This window comes from Chroicocephalus ridibundus, chromosome 8, assembly GCF_963924245.1.
Source record: "Chroicocephalus ridibundus chromosome 8, bChrRid1.1, whole genome shotgun sequence".
NCBI classification, from domain to species: domain Eukaryota; kingdom Metazoa; phylum Chordata; class Aves; order Charadriiformes; family Laridae; genus Chroicocephalus; species Chroicocephalus ridibundus.
Window position 1 is genome coordinate 28,073,589 of NC_086291.1, and position 18,425 is coordinate 28,092,013.

General features: G+C 43.1%; 1 protein-coding gene, 1 long non-coding RNA gene and 9 other non-coding genes across 11 annotated transcripts; 10 read left to right on the plus strand and 1 right to left on the minus strand.

Annotated features, from left to right (window-relative positions):
* Window positions 1-17: 17 nt before the first annotated feature.
* Window positions 18-11,890, plus strand: LOC134519476 (uncharacterized). Its single transcript, XR_010072232.1, has 16 exons — window positions 18-123; window positions 1,419-1,463; window positions 1,997-2,036; window positions 2,316-2,361; window positions 2,702-2,733; window positions 3,160-3,252; window positions 7,062-7,101; window positions 7,382-7,427; window positions 7,764-7,795; window positions 8,222-8,314; window positions 8,894-8,919; window positions 9,371-9,423; window positions 10,299-10,350; window positions 11,330-11,365; window positions 11,561-11,603; window positions 11,772-11,890. It is a non-coding gene; the product is annotated as an uncharacterized LOC134519476 (long non-coding RNA).
* On the plus strand, window positions 1,017-1,094 carry LOC134520252 (small nucleolar RNA SNORD74). Its single transcript, XR_010072396.1, has one exon. It is a non-coding gene; the product is annotated as a small nucleolar RNA SNORD74 (small nucleolar RNA).
* On the plus strand, window positions 1,851-1,918 carry LOC134520257 (small nucleolar RNA SNORD75). The gene has a single exon (XR_010072401.1). It is a non-coding gene; the product is annotated as a small nucleolar RNA SNORD75 (small nucleolar RNA).
* Window positions 2,157-2,238, plus strand: LOC134520239 (small nucleolar RNA SNORD24). Its single transcript, XR_010072384.1, has one exon. It is a non-coding gene; the product is annotated as a small nucleolar RNA SNORD24 (small nucleolar RNA).
* LOC134520253 (small nucleolar RNA snR60/Z15/Z230/Z193/J17) lies at window positions 2,533-2,613 on the plus strand. The gene has a single exon (XR_010072397.1). It is a non-coding gene; the product is annotated as a small nucleolar RNA snR60/Z15/Z230/Z193/J17 (small nucleolar RNA).
* LOC134520259 (small nucleolar RNA SNORD75) lies at window positions 6,918-6,985 on the plus strand. Its single transcript, XR_010072403.1, has one exon. It is a non-coding gene; the product is annotated as a small nucleolar RNA SNORD75 (small nucleolar RNA).
* On the plus strand, window positions 7,222-7,303 carry LOC134520240 (small nucleolar RNA SNORD24). The gene has a single exon (XR_010072385.1). It is a non-coding gene; the product is annotated as a small nucleolar RNA SNORD24 (small nucleolar RNA).
* On the plus strand, window positions 7,599-7,679 carry LOC134520254 (small nucleolar RNA snR60/Z15/Z230/Z193/J17). Its single transcript, XR_010072398.1, has one exon. It is a non-coding gene; the product is annotated as a small nucleolar RNA snR60/Z15/Z230/Z193/J17 (small nucleolar RNA).
* Window positions 10,154-10,232, plus strand: LOC134520241 (small nucleolar RNA SNORD79). The gene has a single exon (XR_010072386.1). It is a non-coding gene; the product is annotated as a small nucleolar RNA SNORD79 (small nucleolar RNA).
* On the plus strand, window positions 11,417-11,493 carry LOC134520251 (small nucleolar RNA SNORD47). Its single transcript, XR_010072395.1, has one exon. It is a non-coding gene; the product is annotated as a small nucleolar RNA SNORD47 (small nucleolar RNA).
* On the minus strand, window positions 11,609-17,196 carry HEBP2 (heme binding protein 2). The gene is made up of 5 exons (XM_063343747.1): window positions 17,027-17,196; window positions 14,576-14,660; window positions 14,152-14,287; window positions 13,725-13,890; window positions 11,609-13,082 (listed from the first exon to the last, which is right to left on the minus strand). Exons 2-5 carry the CDS (start codon window positions 14,648-14,650, stop codon window positions 12,908-12,910), a joined length of 552 nt encoding a protein of 183 aa, XP_063199817.1. The 5' UTR covers window positions 14,651-14,660; window positions 17,027-17,196; the 3' UTR covers window positions 11,609-12,907.
* Between the last annotated feature and the right edge of the window lie 1,229 nt (window positions 17,197-18,425).

Sequence of the window (18,425 nt, forward strand, 5' to 3'; positions counted from 1 at the left end):
TGCGCACGCCGCGCCGCGCTCACGTGACCGGCTCCGGGACTATATAAGGGGCGCGCAGAAGCAGACACGCCCTTTTCGGCGCGCGGAGTCGGGTGCTGGGTTGCAGCCGGCGGGGCCCTGGCGGTGAGTTGGGGGGGTTTCCCGCCCGGCGTGGGCCCGCACCGCTCCGCGGGAGGGTGAAGAGGCGCTGCGGGTGGGGCTCGGTCCCCGATGGGTGCTGGTGGGGGAGGATGGAGGTGGATTGTGTCGGCGCGGCCTGGTCTGCGGCCCGGGCCGCTGGGGCGCTCTGAAGGGACTCCCGCCTCATGGCCGCCCTGAGGGGGCGGCAGGTAGCGGGGACCCCCAGCAGGGGGTGGTGTGGGAGAAGGGGCGCTGTGGAGCCCCCACCGCGGTCTGCAGGAAGGGAAGGCCAGCGCAGGCCCCAGGGAGGTAGCGGGCCCGTGGAGCTTCGGCCTTGTGGGGAGCGCCCTGGGCGTGAGCCCTGCGGAGAGGCCGAGTCTGCAGCCTGGTCTCGCCTCGGGGTTTGGAAACGGCAAAAGCTCAGGAGTGTTTGCTGAGAAGTGGGGTGCTGCTTGCCTCGCGGGCTCTAGCCTGGGAGCCCTTTTCACGTGGGGAATGCCTCTGGAAGATGGCGAGATGGCATGTGCCTCCTGCAAAGATTAGCGGTAGATTTCTCTTTTTTTTTTTTAACTCCGTGCTGGGCTTTAATGAGGTAACTTTAACCTATAAATGGAAAGTATTGTGCAAAATTTAGTAGCGTTGTGGTAGGATTAAGGTTTGCCTACTCCTCTGTAAATTAATGCTTGGAAGCAGATGGCAGGCTGGGGAGAGCCCTTTTGTTGTGGGGAAGATGGAGGCTGCCCCCTGCAAAATTGATTTTTTAATCAGTTGATATTGATAAATGGGCAGCCGGCCATACTTGTGTCATGTGCTCTGGGTAATAGCAAGCTTTCGAAGTGTTACAATTAAGTACCCTATGTTAACAAAGTAGCATGATAGCTCACTTGGAGTTCCATGTGCCTGCACATGATGAAAACTATGTTGGTAGGGACATCTGAGAGGGTGATGAATACCAACATATCTGAGCTGGGCACGGAATAGCATGTAATGGTGTGTATGGTGTGGCTGAAACACTCTGTGGTCCTTTCTGAGCAGCCAAACGAAGTTCATGGCTGCTGGTGGTATACACTAGAATTGAAGCTGTAGCAAAAACAAAACTTCAGTGGTTCTATCCTGCTTAAAAATATGGGCTAACTATTTTTGTGGCCTTTTCTCAAAAGAGCTGAAGTGTAGATTGCATCAGAGAGCTTTGGTGTAGGGGTCAGTATTGTTTTGAATTTTTCTCGCTTTTTTCAAGACTGTGTGAACATCTTAATTCTTCAAAGAAAAAAAACTAATGGATACGGTTTCATTTTCAGTTTAAGATGCACCAACTACGCTTTCCTCGCATGGCTTCAAAACAGGTAGGTGCTGCTTCTGAAATACGGAGTTTTAAGTTGAGAAATAATATGTAGGTACTCTTCCAGCAACTTGCCTGGAGTGCTTTTGTATCTTAGTAAATTACAGGACCAGTGCTTGTAATCCAGTGATGGCCTGTGGTGTCTTGTCAGGCAGTCCTCTTCTACTGGGAAACTCATGTCCTTGTACTGGAAGGTGGATGTGAGGCTTCTGTTTCTGAATCACTAGTCCAGCTGTCAAACAGACCACAATAGCACCCTAGATACCTTTTATCCTTCGCTACTGCTGTTGCACTGTCCACAGCAATAAGTAGTTTGTTGTTTGGAGAAAAGAGACTGATGCATGTTTTGAACCACCTGTAACTGTCAGGATTGACGTTAGCTAAATGAGAGAGCCTATGATGGTTTTGGTATAAAGAGTAGTGGACAGAAGTGATTTCTGAAAACTCTGTGCTGAGGCTTTATTCTGTGCTTAGTGTTGCTGCTGGAGGTTCCTCCCCATGTTCTACAAGCGTCTGAAACTGTTGTATCTCTTCCAGGTTTGCCACCGAATATGGAGACTTGATGCCGCTTTGCAAGGTAGGAAATATTCTTGAAAATTCAACATAAAATGGTGCTTAGTGTTTGTCTGGATAGTATCTTTTGTTCTACTAGCCTTAGTAGGCAGGCTTTATGCCTGGAGCCAGGTTTTCCCTCTGGTGCCACAATGATGACATTTATTTGCTACTCTTGACCAAGAGAGTGATGAGAACTTTTACCACCATAACTTTCCTCTGAGGCACGACGTCTTAGAATTCCTCTTGATGGTTTGACTTCTGAATATGCTGCTGATAAGGTTTTTTTTTTTTCTTCTTCCAGGCTTTGAATTGTGCACTTGGAAGACTTGCAGAAGAAACATCACCTGGTGAGAATCGTAGGGAACTGCTTTGGGATCAGTTTCCTCTAATGTGCAGAAGCAATTGATGCTTGCTAGTATTCAAAAACTCTGGAGTATTTCTTACTATGTTTTATTGGGAGAACTTAATTTTTCGAAGCTGTTGCAAGAGGCGATTGCCTTGGTACTGTCAGTCTGAGGCAGATGCAGTGATGATGGCATAGTTCAGCAGAGTATCCTGTGACGAACAACTTTGTCTTTCGCTCCTATCTGATGTATCTACCTCTTGTGATCCCTTGCTAGGAGGTGTAGGCTTGGCCATGGAGGCTGAGGGAATCTGATTCTTTTTTTTTAATTTCTTTTGTTGCAGGCACTGGGAGATGAAGCTATAAGCTCTGCAAGGTAAATATTGTATTGCCTGTACCTGTGAAAAGTAATTGATATCCCTGATGTGTGAAAGGGCCGTGTGTGATGGTGGCATGATTCAGCAGATGACCTGTGGTGATCACGCTGTTGTCATTCACTCCTGTCTGCTGCAGCCCCCTGTACCTTAGGCTGAGTTTGACAGACAATTCCTGTGGAAAGCTGAGAGTGAAACACTACTTCCTTTTGCTCTGTGAATGTGTTCTGAAAACTTGTCTCAGAAGATCAGTAAATGGGCCGAGCATTAAAAATTTTGTAAGGATGTATTTGGAAGGGTAAGAGTAGGCTGTGCTTGTGAAGTGAAGCACAAATACAGCTGATAAAACTTGCTATTTCAATAATACAAAATCTTGATTGATTTGTTAATAGTGCTCCAAGTTCTGTAAGTGTTTTGTTGCTTTGCAGGCTGCCCTAGACAAGAGGGTACCTGTGCCTCCGGTGTGAGAAGCTACTTGACCTGTTACTGGTGTTGCAAAGTTGAGGCCTTGCTAATTGAAGGTAATTGCAAAACATTTTTTAGATGGATGCTATGCTTGGCTGTGCTGCATTTGAACTTGGGAGTTTGCTTTTGGAGATAAGAGGGTCTACAAATCCATTTTGTTTCTAGAAAATCTGAAGCAAAAATACTAGTACCCTAGGTGTACCGTCAGATCCCCTGTGCTTCACAAGAAAAGCATTAAGTAATTGTTTTGTGGTGTTAAAGATTACTAGCATGTGCCTGTTGAGAATAAATGTGGTGAATGGTGAATGTGGCAGTACTATAAATCTAGTATCTGACCACCTGCTTTTCTCAGTTTAGGCAACTTAGATGTTTATGCAAATGCACTGTAGAGCTCACCACTTTGGACAAGCTGCGGTAAACATGGGACATCAATTGGCTGATAAGGCTGCTAAGGAGGTAGCAGAAGAAAGCATCGTTGCATTTGTACAGGCCAAACCGATAGAACTGTTTGTGTCAGACCCTGATTATAGTAAGGCAGATAGACATCTAGCAGTGCATCTGAAGGCAGCAATGAATGAAAAGGGTTGGTTAATAATGCCCAATAAGCAAGTTAGAGTGCTACCTCCACAGGTAAAGATCAAGATTTTAAAGGAAAAACATGACGCTTTGGGGAGGTGAGGCCATAATTGATAGTCTCTGCAATCAGGTTATTAGTGTACGAATGACAGAAATACTTAAATCTGTGACTGAAAGGTGTGTAACTTGCCAGAAGAATAACCCGATGAACAGAAGAGATCTCCTCCTGGAGTTACCAAATGGGGAAAAATACCAGGGGACTATTGGCAGATCTATTTTTAAGAACTACCAAGGCAAAGTGGCTACAAGTACATGTTAGTTGTGGTGGATACCTACTCAGGATGGCTGGAAGCTTTTCCTTGGCACACCAACAAGGCGAGGGGAGTGGTTAAGATATTAAAATAATTCCAAGGTTTGGGGTCTCAATAGGAATGTCATCAGATTGGGATTCACATTTTGTAATGGAAGTAATGCATAGGTTGAGCCAGGTCCTAGGAATTCAATGGGATGTACATATGCCATGGAGACTGCAATCAAGTGGGAAGCTAGGAAGGACGAATCAAACTTTGAAATGACAAATAAGTAAGGTGTGCCAGGAGACTTATTTGAAATGGCTGGAGGCACTCACTCCCATTAGCACTTCTAAGGGTTAGGATACAACCAGGGTCCAATAATAAAATTAGCCCCTAAGAAGTAGTGTATGGAAGGCCGTATGAAATGCCAGTAGTCTCAGGAGAAAGAAGACCATGTAAAAGGGGAAATGGACTTAAAATCTTACTAGGCTTCTTTAGGAAAAACTCTTGCAGCTCTCCAAAAGCACATTGTACTAGCGGAACCTCTTGTCATAGACACTCCAGTTCACCAGCACCATCCTGGAGACTGAGTATATGTAAAATTGTGTTCCTGACAACATATACTGCTGTTGAAGGAATAGAATCCTGGGTCCAGTACGCTTGAGTAAAGCCAGCATCAGCCCTGGTACAGTGGAAATCTGCTGCAACTGAAGACCTGTTAAGGCTAAGGCTACAGAGATGATGAGGACCTGGGCTGTAGTTATTGCCATGGTTGTATGCAGGAACTCTGTTAGTCTCCATGGCCCAAAGTAAAGGAAGAGAATGGGTAAGGTATATAACTTTTGGGATGCAATGTCGAAAGAGAGATTTGGAATCAGGGTGGCATCTACACAAGTTACCCTTATGGGACCCAGAGGCAAATCTGTGGGAACAGCTAGCTACTAAAGTAATAAATACTTCTACCTTTTGTCTACAGGCAGGAAAATCTGACACTAATGTGTTCACATCATGTTTAGTTGGAGTACCAACTCCGTTAGACTTTCTTAGAAATTATACTTTCCAATATAGCACTAAACTTCCAGATGGAAATACCATTAGTTGGGAAATTGGTAATAAGGCCTGTCCTCAGGAAACCATGTTACTACTAATTTTGAAACTTCAGGGCAGAACAGTGAGAAGTTAGATAGATGATTACAGTGAGAATTGGGAACTCTTTTCCTGCAGAAAGTTGTGTGAGATTTGTCAATTGTACCCAATCTTGTAGACATGTTTTTAAGTGTGCCACATTTGTCTTGTAATAGCACCTCTAATGTAAAGTCTAGTTTAGTCCACACGAGATTACCTCCTGGATGATCTCAGTGGCAGCCTTTTTAACCCCAGGAGTCAGAGCTGCAAGGAATTATCAGACAATGAAGAGACTAGCTTGTGCCTTAGTCAAAAATATCAGTTATACTTCACAAGCGTTGTCACCTATAGAAGAATTAAGTCAGCTTAGACAAGCCACTTTAAAGACTAGGGCAGCAATTGGATTTTTGTTGTTAAAACATAATCATGGATGTGAAGAATTTCAAGGAATGTGTTGGTTCAATTTAACTGATAATTCCGAAATCGATGAAGGGAAAATTAAACAAATACATGATCTGGCTTCGGGAATTAAAAAAAAGGAAGGACTTGATTGGTCTTGGTTAACCAACTGGCTTCCAAACTTGCCATGGGCTAAACAGCTGTTTGTTGCTATTATTATGATAGTTTTCATAATTATCATATCTTGTCTAACGATTCACTGTCTACCACTAATCACCTCTTGTTGTGATTGTCTTTGTAATCCTGAAGGTCAAAAATATTATATAACCAATTTAGGTGAGACTCCCAAAGGATGAACTTTGGAAGTCTCAAAGGGGGGAATTGTTACAACCAGGAACTAAGAGTCTAGCGGATATGTAAATGTGTAACTAAAAGATTAAAAGTGCCTCTTGCAATTAGGAGCAGGAACAAACAGTGAAGAATACCACATCCTTAAGCTTGCAAAATAAACGGAGCTGTTGCAGAAAGCTGCTGCATTTAGCTTCCCGAATGTACACAAAGAGTTTCTCTATTATCAGCTCAAACCAGCTGTAGTGGTCAAAGAGTGGGACAAACAGAAGGATGCTCCAAGTCAGGGCCTTGTATGGAAAGAACAACCGAGAGCTCACACCTGTGCCACCACTGAACACCACTAGGGACCACCCAAGACCCTTCATGAATCCCCTGATGGACTTAATGTGCATGTGCTAGGGTGATATAAATATGATAATGAGTTCTGGGAAATGTAGTGACTATGCATATTCTGTATAGATTTAAGTTTCTGTGAATCTCGCATTCAGTGGACATCTTGGGTGGAGAGATTGCCCATGTCCCCAGCACTGAATAGAGTGAGTGCCTGCTTCTTAAGATGACATTAGTGTTAAGAGGCTCATTCCTGATTTCGGTGACACTACTTCTGAAATACGGAGTTTAAGTTGAGAAATAATATGTAGGTACTCTTCCAGCAACTTGCCTGGAGTGCTTTTGTATCTCAGTAAATTACAGGACCAGTGCTTGTAATCCAGTGATGGCCTGTGGTGTCTTGTCAGGCAGTCCTCTTCTACTGGGAAACTCATGTCCTTGTACTGGAAGGTGGATGTGAGGCTTCTGTTTCTGAATCACTAGTCCAGCTGTCAAACAGACCACAATAGCACCCTAGATACCTTTTATCCTTCGCTACTGCTGTTGCACTGTCCACAGCAATAAGTAGTTTGTTGTTTGGAGAAAAGAGACTGATGCATGTTTTGAACCACCTGTAACTGTCAGGATTGACGTTAGCTAAATGAGAGAGCCTATGATGGTTTTGGTATAAAGAGTAGTGGACAGAAGTGATTTCTGAAAACTCAGTGCTGAGGCTTTATTCTGTGCTTAGTGTTGCTGCTGGAGGTTCCTCCCCATGTTCTACAAGCATCTGAAACTGTTATCTCTTCCAGGTTTGCCACCGAATATGGAGACTTGATGCCGCTTTGCAAGGTAGGAAATATTCTTGAAAATTCAACATAAAATGGTGCTTAGTGTTTGTCTGGATAGTATCTTTTGTTCTACTAGCCTTAGTAGGCAGGCTTTATGCCTGGAGCCAGGTTTTCCCTCTGGTGCCACAATGATGACACTTATTTGCTACTCTTGACCAAGAGAGTGATGAGAACTTTTACCACCATAACTTTCCTCTGAGGCACGACGTCTTAGAATTCCTCTTGATGGTTTGACTTCTGAATATGCTGCTGATAAGGGTTTTTTTTTTTTCTTCTTCCAGGCTTTGAATTGTGCACTTGGAAGACTTGCAGAAGAAACATCACCTGGTGAGAACCGTAGGGAACTGCTTTGGGATCAGTTTCCTCTAATGTGCAGAAGCAATTGATGCTTGCTAGTATTCAAAAGCTCTGGAGTATTTCTTACTATGTTTTATTGGGAGAACTTAATTTTTCGAAGCTGTTGCAAGAGGCGATTGCCTTGGTACTGTCATTCTGAGGCAGATGCAGTGATGATGGCATAGTTCAGCAGAGTATCCTGTGACGAACAACTTTGTCTTTCGCTCCTATCTGATGTATCTACCTCTTGTGATCCCTTGCTAGGAGGTGTAGGCTTGGCCATGGAGGCTGAGGGAATCTGATTCTTTTTAATTTCTTTTGTTGCAGGCACTGGGAGATGAAGCTATAAGCTCTGCAAGGTAAATATTGTATTGCCTGTGCCTGTGAAAAGTAATTGATATCCCTGATGTGTGAAAAGGCTGTGTGTGATGGTGGCATGATTCAGCAGATGACCTGTGGTGATCACGCTCTTGTCGTTCACTCCTGTCTGCTGCAGCCCCCTGTACCTTAGGCTGAGTTGGACAGACAGTTCCTGTGGAAAGCTGAGAGTGAAACACTACTTCCTTTTGCTCTGTGAATGTGTTCTGAAAACTTGTCTCAGAAGATCAGTAAATGGGCCGAGCATTAAAAATTTTGTAAGGATGTATTTGGAAGGATAAGAGTAGGCTGTGCTTGTGAAGTGAAGCACAAATACAGCTGATAAAACTTGCTATTTCAGTAATACAAAATCTTGATTGATTTGTTAATAGTGCTCCAAGTTCTGTAAGTGTTTTGTTGCTTTGCAGGCTGCCCTAGACAAGAGGGTACCTGTGCCTCCGGTGTGAGAAGCTACTTGACCTGTTACTGGTGTTGCAAAGTTGAGGCCTTGCTAATTGGAGGTAATTGCAAAACATTTTTTAGACGGATGCTATGCTTGGCTGTGCTGCATTTGAGCATTTTGTTTCTAGAAAATCTGAAGCAAAAATACTAGTACCCTAGGTGTACCATCAGATCCCCTGTGCTTCACAAGAAAAGCATTAAGTAATTGTTTTGTGGTGTTAAAGATTTCTAGCATTGCCTGTTGAGAATAAATGTGGTGAATGGTGAATGTGGCAGTACTATAAATCTAGTATCTGACCACCTGCTTTTCTCAGTGTAGGCCAACTTAGATGTTTATGCAAAGTTCATGTTGCTGTATTCTGCAGAAAAGAGCAAACCTCTAAATGGCAGAGTTCAGTTGTCTCTGGAGTTGACAAATTAACATCTCAAGGGTGTTGGGAGTGCTGGGGAGGGCTTTGCATTCCCCCATTGTGGAAGGGGATGAAAGTGTTGTGGTCTACTGTACATGATGTTGAATCAGGTCTCTGATCCCAGTGAGGATAAAACTTGACTAAATGCTGATACAGTATTCCACTGGAACTTCAGCCACGCTAAAACTTTCTGCTGGACTCTGTCTAATAGCAGCTCTTCTTTTGCAGGCTTACAAAGTGTTTCTCATAATGATGTAAGTATTTGTTTTAACTTTTCACGTATTAGCCTAAAAAATATATGCCTAGGAAATGAAGTATTTAACTGTAGCTCAGCTGGGGAGGAGGTGCAAGGGGCTGGTGTTGGCTCCTTCTTGCATCTTGGCCAAACAGGAAGGGAGAACTGCCGGCTAAGGCCCAGCCTTGACAGGCTGGTTTGTGCAAAACTCTTCACTGTGTGGGTGTGAGCTCACGAAGTTGCTTGGGTAATGCTATTTGTGTATTTGCCCTCTTTCCCCATAGCAGCCTTAGCCTAAGCAGATAGTTGTCCAGTGACTGACAATGTGAGCTGCCTGTGTGATGAGATGTGACTACCTTGACTTCAACCATGGAGGTCTGCAATTAGCTCTATCTGACTTCAGGCACCTGACTAGATCTCATCCTTAAGTACTTGCTTGTGTGCTTTCCTGATAGTTTGCTTTGTTCCAGGGCTGGTGTGGTGGAGCTGTGAAGCGATGCAGTTTGTAGTGCTACCAGCAAAGGTAAGTTGCCAGCAAATGCATATGACTAGTCAGAACTGTGTGGTAGGTGATGGGAAAGTTACTTGATACTGGCCTCTACTCACAGCGTAGCTGCAGTGTTAAGCAGAAGGTTCCCTGAGGATTTTCTTACCTCTACCAAGTAGATGACAGGTTACCAGCAGCCTGCAGGGTTCATTTACCCAAGGTGCTAGAGACTGAATCTCGTATTTTGGGGCCAAAGATGGTGATAAGAGACAGTAATGGTTCTAACAAAGATGCTTCTGGAAGCCTTAATAAGAGGGCTGCCGGGTGCTTTGTGACAGATGCTTACTTGGTAAGCTGCTTGCTTTTTGGTTGCTGTAAGACTGTACTGCTTGTGAATGTTATCTGCTTTCTGTAACTTGAAAAGAAATAGTATAGACCAGTTGAAATAATGTAACCGCTATGGACTGCTTGAGTTTCTAGTTGATAAGGAAGAATGTGGTAACTTGGTAGTGCAGAGCTTGTGCTAAACAAAACCAGGACTATTATTTGCTATTGATCTTTTTATGAGTTAAATTAAGTAGTGGGCTTTTGCAGGGAGCAGCACTGATCTTAAATAGTTGAAATGGTAAATTATTTGTCTGGCTAGACTAGAGCTTTTACGTGATGTGAATGAAGACGTGGTTGGGGGTAAGGTCTGAAATGCTGAGGTCAGGTCCTGCTCTAAGGAGGAACAAAAGTAACAAACCACTAAGCTTCTCTAAGCATGTACTGTTTGTGATGATTAATTCTAAGCAATGGGAATCTCTCTGAAAGAGGCTGAGGAGGACTCTTGCACTGAAACAGTACATGCATTCAAACTAACTCTTGAAGCACTGCCAAGGAGAGTGTTAATAAAATTTCACTTGTTGCAGGGTGAAGCTCATGGGGAGTTTGTGTGAGAAACAGGACTAACTTACGTCTCAGGTAAGTGAGGAGTACCTGGGGTTGGATAATGACTGGAATATTGTCTTTGTGCCAAATGCCTAGATAGTGGTGCCTAAAATTAGTTCTATAATAGATCTGATTTGTGTTCCTTTGTTGTATTCTGATTCTCCCACTCAGCTACTGTGGGAATAAACATGATGTGCTTGAGGCAAGAATGCACTTCGATGTAATTCTGAATTTGACTTGAAAAGGAAGGGCTCTTTCTGAGCAGATACCGTGACAATTTCTGAACTGCAGTCAGTGGTAAATGTTATGTAGAGTTCCGTTTGTATGAACGGAATGATTGATGTTGCCTCAGTGATTCTTTAAAAACTGGGGTTTTATTGCTTGATGTCTTCACACAGTGGAAATAGTAAAGGAGCTGAATTGGTGGAGACCACTTAGCCAATACAGTGTTGATAATGTAGTACAGCAGAATGCACAGCAGCAAATGTAACTCCTGTCATAACTAAATATCTGATGGATCTGTCTATTCTGTGAACTGGCACTATACCACTGCACTCTGGAATTAAACAAAACAAACCCTATATGCTGGTTATGTTGGCTGTACACAAACTTATGGTCAAGTTCTAGATGATTGCTGTACAAATTTGTTTCCTTCAACAGACTGGTTCTCACTTTTAAGGATAGATTTTTTTTTTGAGATGATTTCCATGGGACTTGTACTTTAGGTATTGAAACTCATTGAATACAACCCTCTGTTGGGGAGGGACAGTATCACAAAGCAAGCAGTAGCTTTGTACTTTTCCCTGATTGTTCCAATATTAGTAATTCTATATTTCCAATTCAGTTAGAATTTGTAAGCTTTGTGTATCCTGTTTGGGTGTTGAAGTTCTTGTCAGTTGCCAGCTGAAATGCAGCCTCCTTGTAGGTAAAATCGGTTTGGTGAATAGAACTTCATAGAAAATAAACTGGCATATAGTGATATCTGTTATTCTGAAACTTCTCTCTTTCTTAGGAAAGGACTGCGCTGCAACTTTGGCAACTTGCTTGGGTAAGACCATATATCAGATGAATTCTGTTAGAAACTTCTGGGAGCATTTGTAGCCACTGATGAAACTCGATTCTGCCAAATGAATTACTGTGATATTGCCATTTCCGTTCCACTTTTTCTCTGAGGTTACAAAGCTGCTGTGGAGCTTTTAACAGTTGTGCTACTGCATATGTTAATTGTGTTTTCTTGCTTCAGGTGAGGAGGCAACTTTGAAACTACTGTATGAAGAACAGAAGAGGTGAGTGTAACTGTAGTAATAATAAAGTTTATTTGCTGGAACAAATGATGATAACCTTAGCTTGAACTCTCTCTCTGAACAGAGATGAAAATCTAAGGTCTGAGTTGTTCAGCAAGCTTCTTGTGCTGGTTTGGTGCCTTATAATTGTTCTTATGTCTGTCTTAATAGGTGGAAGATTGCAGAATAATGGGTTACACTTGAATGAACAGCATTAAAAAAGCCAAGGTTTTTTTACCACACTGCTTTGCCTGGTATTGGTTGGAACCAATAAAAATTTGTAAACTCTACCTGTTGTTGTGAACTGCTTTCTGACTTGAACAGTTTGAAACAGCTCTAGGCTACTTTATAAAAGCTTCAAATACTTGGAAGAGCAGGGACTAAAGTAGTTTAAATGGTAGTCCTGCAGAAGACTTAAGTGTCTGGTATTGCTAGTATGCAGACTGCAGTTGACCTGACCAATACCAGCATTTGGACAAAGCTAAGTAACTGAAGTATAATTAGTGTTTTGTAGGTGAGAGCTAAACACTAATGCTTGTGTATTTGCCCCTAAAATTACAGACCAGCAGTAAGTCTGGTATTGTGTGTTCAGGCGTGGGTGATATACGCATAATAATCATACAGCTTTGGACACTGTTAACCCTTTTCCAATGGACTCTTGGTCTAGTCTGGTCACTGGCATTAGTCTGGAGCAACACAGCATCCACCTTCCATGAGGGAAAGAAAAAAAATAATAGAGCAGAGAGGTGGGGGATTTTATGAATACTATTTAAAGAAAAATGTTACTGCTTATGAGGCACTAGGACCTGCTAAAGTGTTGCTGCTTCCCAAAATTCATTAATGGTAGGCTTCTCCTCTGAAAAAATTGAATTTCCCTCATTTTTCTGTCTCAGGAGTGATATCAGTATGGGGAAAGTCAGCTCTATGAAGAACTCATTCTCCACAACACTTGAGCTATTGCTGTGGCACTTCTAATGAGAAGTAAAACTAGACATCCAAACTGTTTTGCAGGAATATTTTCAGATTATTAAGTGTTCCTTAGAACCTTTCATTAAGAGGAATAGGTTTGCCATATCCCCCTCCCACTCCAGCTGGTACTGTTGACTTGAATTTAAATTATGTCTTGTAGAAAGAGCTGAAATCTTTTTAGCCGGAATAGTATTCCATCCTAGAGAAAACAAATTAGACATGATCCTGTGTCCACGTGCAAATTAAATCTCTTCTGCACTAAAGCAAAAGCCATTAATAAGGTCTGCTTCCATCCAGAGCTGATTAGTAGCCTCTTAATATTCCCCACCACCACCATATTACTTCTTAAAATACCACACTTCATTGTGCCTGTTAAAGAGCTTGAAGGGACTGTCATAGCCTGCAGTATAGAAGAAGTCTTCATGGAATGGTTGGCCTCTGTTTCTTAAGATTCTGGCCAAGACTTCAGCTTCCTCAGCATATTTCTCTGGGGAGGCAAATCCACCAAAGGACCTGGTAGAAGTGAAAAGGGAGGTTTGTTAGGAGTTCAAGCCTCTGCTATTTATTTTCACAGAAGGGAACTTCAGGCTTTCAACTTGAGCACTTCTGATGCAGTTTGTAGGTATTAGGTAAACTATGCAGAACTAGCTGTCAGGGAGCATATGGCTATGTATGCTATTTTAAAAGGTAGGATTTAAAAAAATAAGTTGCTTCAAATTCTGAGAGCATTAGCTGACATAGATTGTTGCCTGTGGCTTTAATAAATGCGGAGAAAGCAAATGCAGCTTTAGGTGCTTTTTCTGTAATGGAGATCTGCCATGCAGGTTTTGTGGGACATAAAGGGGGCTGAAAGAGTGTTTTAGGTGTTCCATAGCACAGAATCTGCCCAAGAGAAGAGGATTTTGTAGGCTGCTTTTGTAGGAAACCCATTCAATGCAATATTCAAGAGTCTGCTGAAGAATGAACCTTTCAAAACTTGGTCACACCCAAGCATAAGAAAGATATCCAAATGCTCAGGTTTTGCCCATCAAGGCTCTGAACAGCAGGATATATCCATGGTTAAAATCAGCTGTAAGAAAAAGTAGTCCAGGTTCTTGGTACACAAACCTGTTTCAGTAGCTACCCTCATTTGTGAGCCATGCTGATGCTGCTTACCGGACAAAGATGGCTGCTGCTTTCCGCTCTTCAATAAACACATCTGAGTCGGTGGGCTGGGGTGGGGAGTCCTGGTGTTCAAATGGCACAAAGAAAGAGATCTTGAAGTCTGTGCAGGCAGATTTTATCAGGCAGGTCACAGGTACGGTCATATCAATCTTCATTTCTAGAGGACAGGAAAGGAAAAAAAAAAAAAGTCTGAGCTGCAAGCAAAGACAGTGCCTGAATGCAGCTGTAAAATGGGATGCAGGCTTATCCTAAAAGCAGGTACTAAAGCAATCTCACGGGTAGAATGGCCTAATGGAGTCATAGGGGTGTTAGATCAGGAAAGGGAACTTGCTGTGTATAACAGCTCATCTGTTCTTTTATGCAGTTTAGCTTCATCTCCCATTTGTGCCTCTTGCAGTTCAAAACCAGCTCATTGTACCTTTCTCATTCTTCCCTTGGATGTAGTGAAAGAGTTTCCAGAAGCCTTGGCGCATCGCCTCCTTCTGTGTTTCTCCCCTAATGACCGTGCTGACCCACTTTGCCGTCTCGTACTGACGCAGTTCATAATCCTTTGCCTGAAAGGTAGCAAAAGTCACAGTAACCATGACATGAATACTAAAGGTGACATAAATGAATAGCTATTCCTTCCAAACCAGCATGAAAGTATTGTGTATGTCAGATAATACTGGGCAGCCTCTTAGCTGCAGGCTAGGGATACCCCCCCACCTGAAATTGCTTGATGCCTCCCCTTGCAAAACCATGCTTCCCCGCTCCTCCATGTTGAACAGACAATCCCAAATCCACCCTAGCTCTGCAGCACCCTGGCTGCAGAGAGCTCTGTTCCCCTGGCCATTAGTGGTTACCATCGTCTCTGCTGAGGTCCACCGAGGGGACTGCAGGTCCAGGGACAGAAACGTTTGCTTGAAGGATTTGATCATCTTGCCAAAGCTGAAAGGCAGACAGAGCTCATTGGCCTTTCTTCAATCAATGCAGTATAAATGGAGCAGAAGAAAGCTTTTCTGCTGAATGTCAAGGAGCTTTTCCTCAGCCTCTGGTCTCCAACATTTCATAATGCTACATTGAGAAGCAACTGCAAAAGTTCAGGCAAAACACAGGTGCTTTCTAGAAAATTGAAAGTCCCGGCTTCCGCAGCTTATCCCCAATGATTCAACAGTAAGGGCTGAAATCCTTTTCAGAACCGGGACCAAGAAACTGCCTCTAGGCTGATGTGGGAGTGTATGTCTGTCAGGATGTGCTGCCTTTGCTTCTCTGTGAAGTGAAGGAACTTCCTGGCTGCAAAACCGAAGGTCGAGATTCTGCAAGTGGCAGGTATGTGGAAATCTGTAAGTAAAACTGACTTCCTAAGTTCAGCCACTTTGCTCCTGGATGAAAAGGTGTTGGTGTTGATGGTTACTCTGGGATTGACTGTGCCCATAACTTTATTGGGCCTCTCATAATAGCTGATGCCTTGCTCAAGGCCTTTAGCCCTGGAGTCCTGTGAATAGATGAGATCCTCTGTATTTATGAATATGTAGCTACTTTCCTCGCTACACACACAAAAGGAAAAAGCTGAAAACGTGAAAACACTCAACTTCCTGTCACTGTCCCAAGGTAAAGCAAGTGAAAATAATCAAGATCGCTATTGACATAATCACATCTGGTTAAAATTCTTGAGATTTTAGGAGCCTTGATTTATGACTTTTGTCAATACCAGGCAGATCGTAGTGCGTAACCTACATCCTGAGAAAGTCTCTGCTTTCTATTACATTAGGATATCCTTTGCACTTCATATTACAAAGACAGCATGAAGTTAATTCATCAATTGTCTTGATTTTTAGGTCATAGTACTTTGTCTTCTCAGAGTATAACTTAATTGCACGTTTCTTGGATAAGAACAAACAGGTTATTTTCATTTCTCTGCTTCCTCAACTGTTTAAAGCAGCCCACAGGAGAAGCCACTGCTCTGTCACTTGTAGCTCTACTTTTTTTCATGGGCTTTTAGTATTAAAGGTGCAGCGATGTAATTCACAGCATGTCCCACCTCCAGTGGTAAGGTCTTTAAGGTATGTCATCTTTAACGTGATGTTTGTGAATGGCTATTTTTGTACCACGGCTACTTTGTAAAATCAAGAACTGCCTTTTACTACCTGACTACTTTCTTACCTGTTTCCATTTTCTTATGACACATAGAATACTGTGGAATACTATTAATCCCCCTCTGTACCCTGGTTTAGAAGTGGCTACAGGAGTTTTCTCTTTGGGATCTATGAGGTTGAAAAGCTTTTAGGAAAAAAAAATGAAAAAATACCCAAACAACCTTGCTGGCACCGATTTCACTTAGAATCCTTAAAAGTAGTGGTGCACAGAGCAGTCGCGTGTTGAGCATTTTCTACCAGCTCCTTCAGTCGCCACCGCAGAGCAAGGGAAGATGAGAGAACCACGCAGCAGGACCCTTGCTGCCAGCGGTTCAAAGCAGGCAGTTCCCCCTCCCTGTCCCAGCCTGAAGACACGTCATCTTCAGCAGTCTTTACCAGGATGACTGCTCGCCAGGGACTGCTGTCCCAAGCTGGACAGTTGTACTCTAATGCACTTTTTGTCATTAGTATTTACAAACTAACAAAGCATAGAGATAAAGCAGGAATCTAATCATTTTATTAGAAGTAAATGTGAGCAACTATACTGAAACTTCCTACAGTAATTTATTTTATCCATTGCTGTTTCAAAGGCCAAGCTGATGCTGCTTTTCTGTCACTTTGCTTTCCCCTTGATAGCAAACAAGTTTCTCTTCACGCGCTCCCTGGGTGCGTTAGAAAGCAGAGAAGTAAACGTTCCTCTGTTCTAACACATGCTGAGGTAGTAGCTGCTGTAGGAGCTGGCTTGTCTCTGTACTTGCCAATTCCAGCCCCTCCCCAACACACCTTTTCTTAACTGCTGCTTAGATCTCTCTCAGCTCTGTCTTTTATAACTTCGTGGCCAGTACTGTCGATGACTGCATGTACAAAATATTTTTGAATTACATAAAACAATGCTTGGGGGAGGGGGGAGAAGTGAGAAGAATCCTCCAAATATTTGCAGTCGAATTAATTTTTAGAGGTACAGGAAAGCTTAGCTTTGCGATTTCCAGCTGTTCATGTAGATATTACTGTTGGGTGTCTGGGTTTTTTCTGCGTCTGTTAACACATGGGCCAAAGGGACAGAAAGCATAGCAGGCGTCTTCGCAGGTTACACTGATGCAGCAAGTAAGCGTAGCCAGAACATGCCATTCCTCAACCCGCTAATTATATTAAGAAAGCGCAGAAAGTAGACATACTTACATTTTAAGCTGTACTTAGGCTTCTAGCTATTGCAGTCTATCCTTCTGAGGCTGCACATACTCACAGGATGTTGCCTGTCGGTGTTTTAGTTTCACCAAACTCCGCCCATGCCTCAGCCCTACTGGAGGGAGATGCCATTAGGAAAACCAGAAGGTTGTGGCCTTGTCCTCCTCTGGGTCTCATTGGAGACCTCCCACGCAAATGCCGAAAGCCCCACCTCCTGCCCACGAGGCGACACTGGGTCCAGTGTGTGATCTGGCTCCATGAACAGTTTCGCACCCTTGTGTAACTTCCTCTGGTTTCCATGGCTTTGTGCCTGCTGATGTCAGGGTCAGCGGCAGGTTTTGTGCTCTCCGAGAGAAAGAATTCCACATAAATAATGACCCTCCCCCTGACTCAGATTACATGAGAGTGGTGGTATGGGATGGCAACTTTTCCTTTTTACCCCTGGGGTAAAACGGTAGGTAGAAATCTGGGTGCAAACTAAGCTAAGGCCATCCTCACGAGATTTCTGCTGGCATGTTATGAAAGACAGACAGTGTTCTATAATGACTAGCTGTTTTGAGCGGTATTTGAGACAGCCCCCCCCAGCCCTTGGGTATCTGCACAAAGGGGTTATACAAAGCTATTGTGAAATTCTATCCTGCTTATAATACACAAAGTGAAGCTGGGCTCTTCATTTAACCAGCTGCAGCTCCAGACATATTTAGGTACCAGCACAATAGGGCAGATTAAACTTCCCAGTTTGAGTTCTGAGAACACCTCCCGTGTTTGTAATGGTTTGTGCAAATTCCTTGCAGCCAAATTCAGCTAAGCTCTCTGGGACATTTTAAATCAATAGCTGAGAGTGACTTTTAATGGAGAACACACTTTGTTTGCAGAGAGCTTCATCAGGATGCTGAAAGCATTCTATTCTGAAACCCTTCTATTCTGAAAGGGGGAAATAAAAAAACCCCAAACCATGCCAAATAGCAATTGCAAAGCTATCTCTAAAGCCACAAAGCTCTCTAAAGCCACAGAAGCAGCGTGGTGTAAAGAGTGGTTTACTAATGGAGCCTATTCCAACATGCTAAGGCCTGAAATGCAGAACCAGTTCTCTGCATGCTTTGTAACTTTATTTTGCAGAGTTAACTTTCTGTCAGTTTTACCTGTTGTTCTGCTTGGGTCAAACAGGAAAATATCGGCAGGGCGGTTCGGAGCAGCAGAACGTGCTACTTCGTGGTCTTTGCTCAGGAGCCGCAGGCAAGAAAAGGCAAGTGCTTGTGTAAGGTCAGCTGTTACATTACTGTCGCCCTGTCAAGTGTGTACTAGTAATTATTTTCTCTAGAGTAGGGAAGGCCGTGTAAAAAATGACACCCAGCCATGACAGTTTGGCAAATCTCAACAAATCTACCCCAGT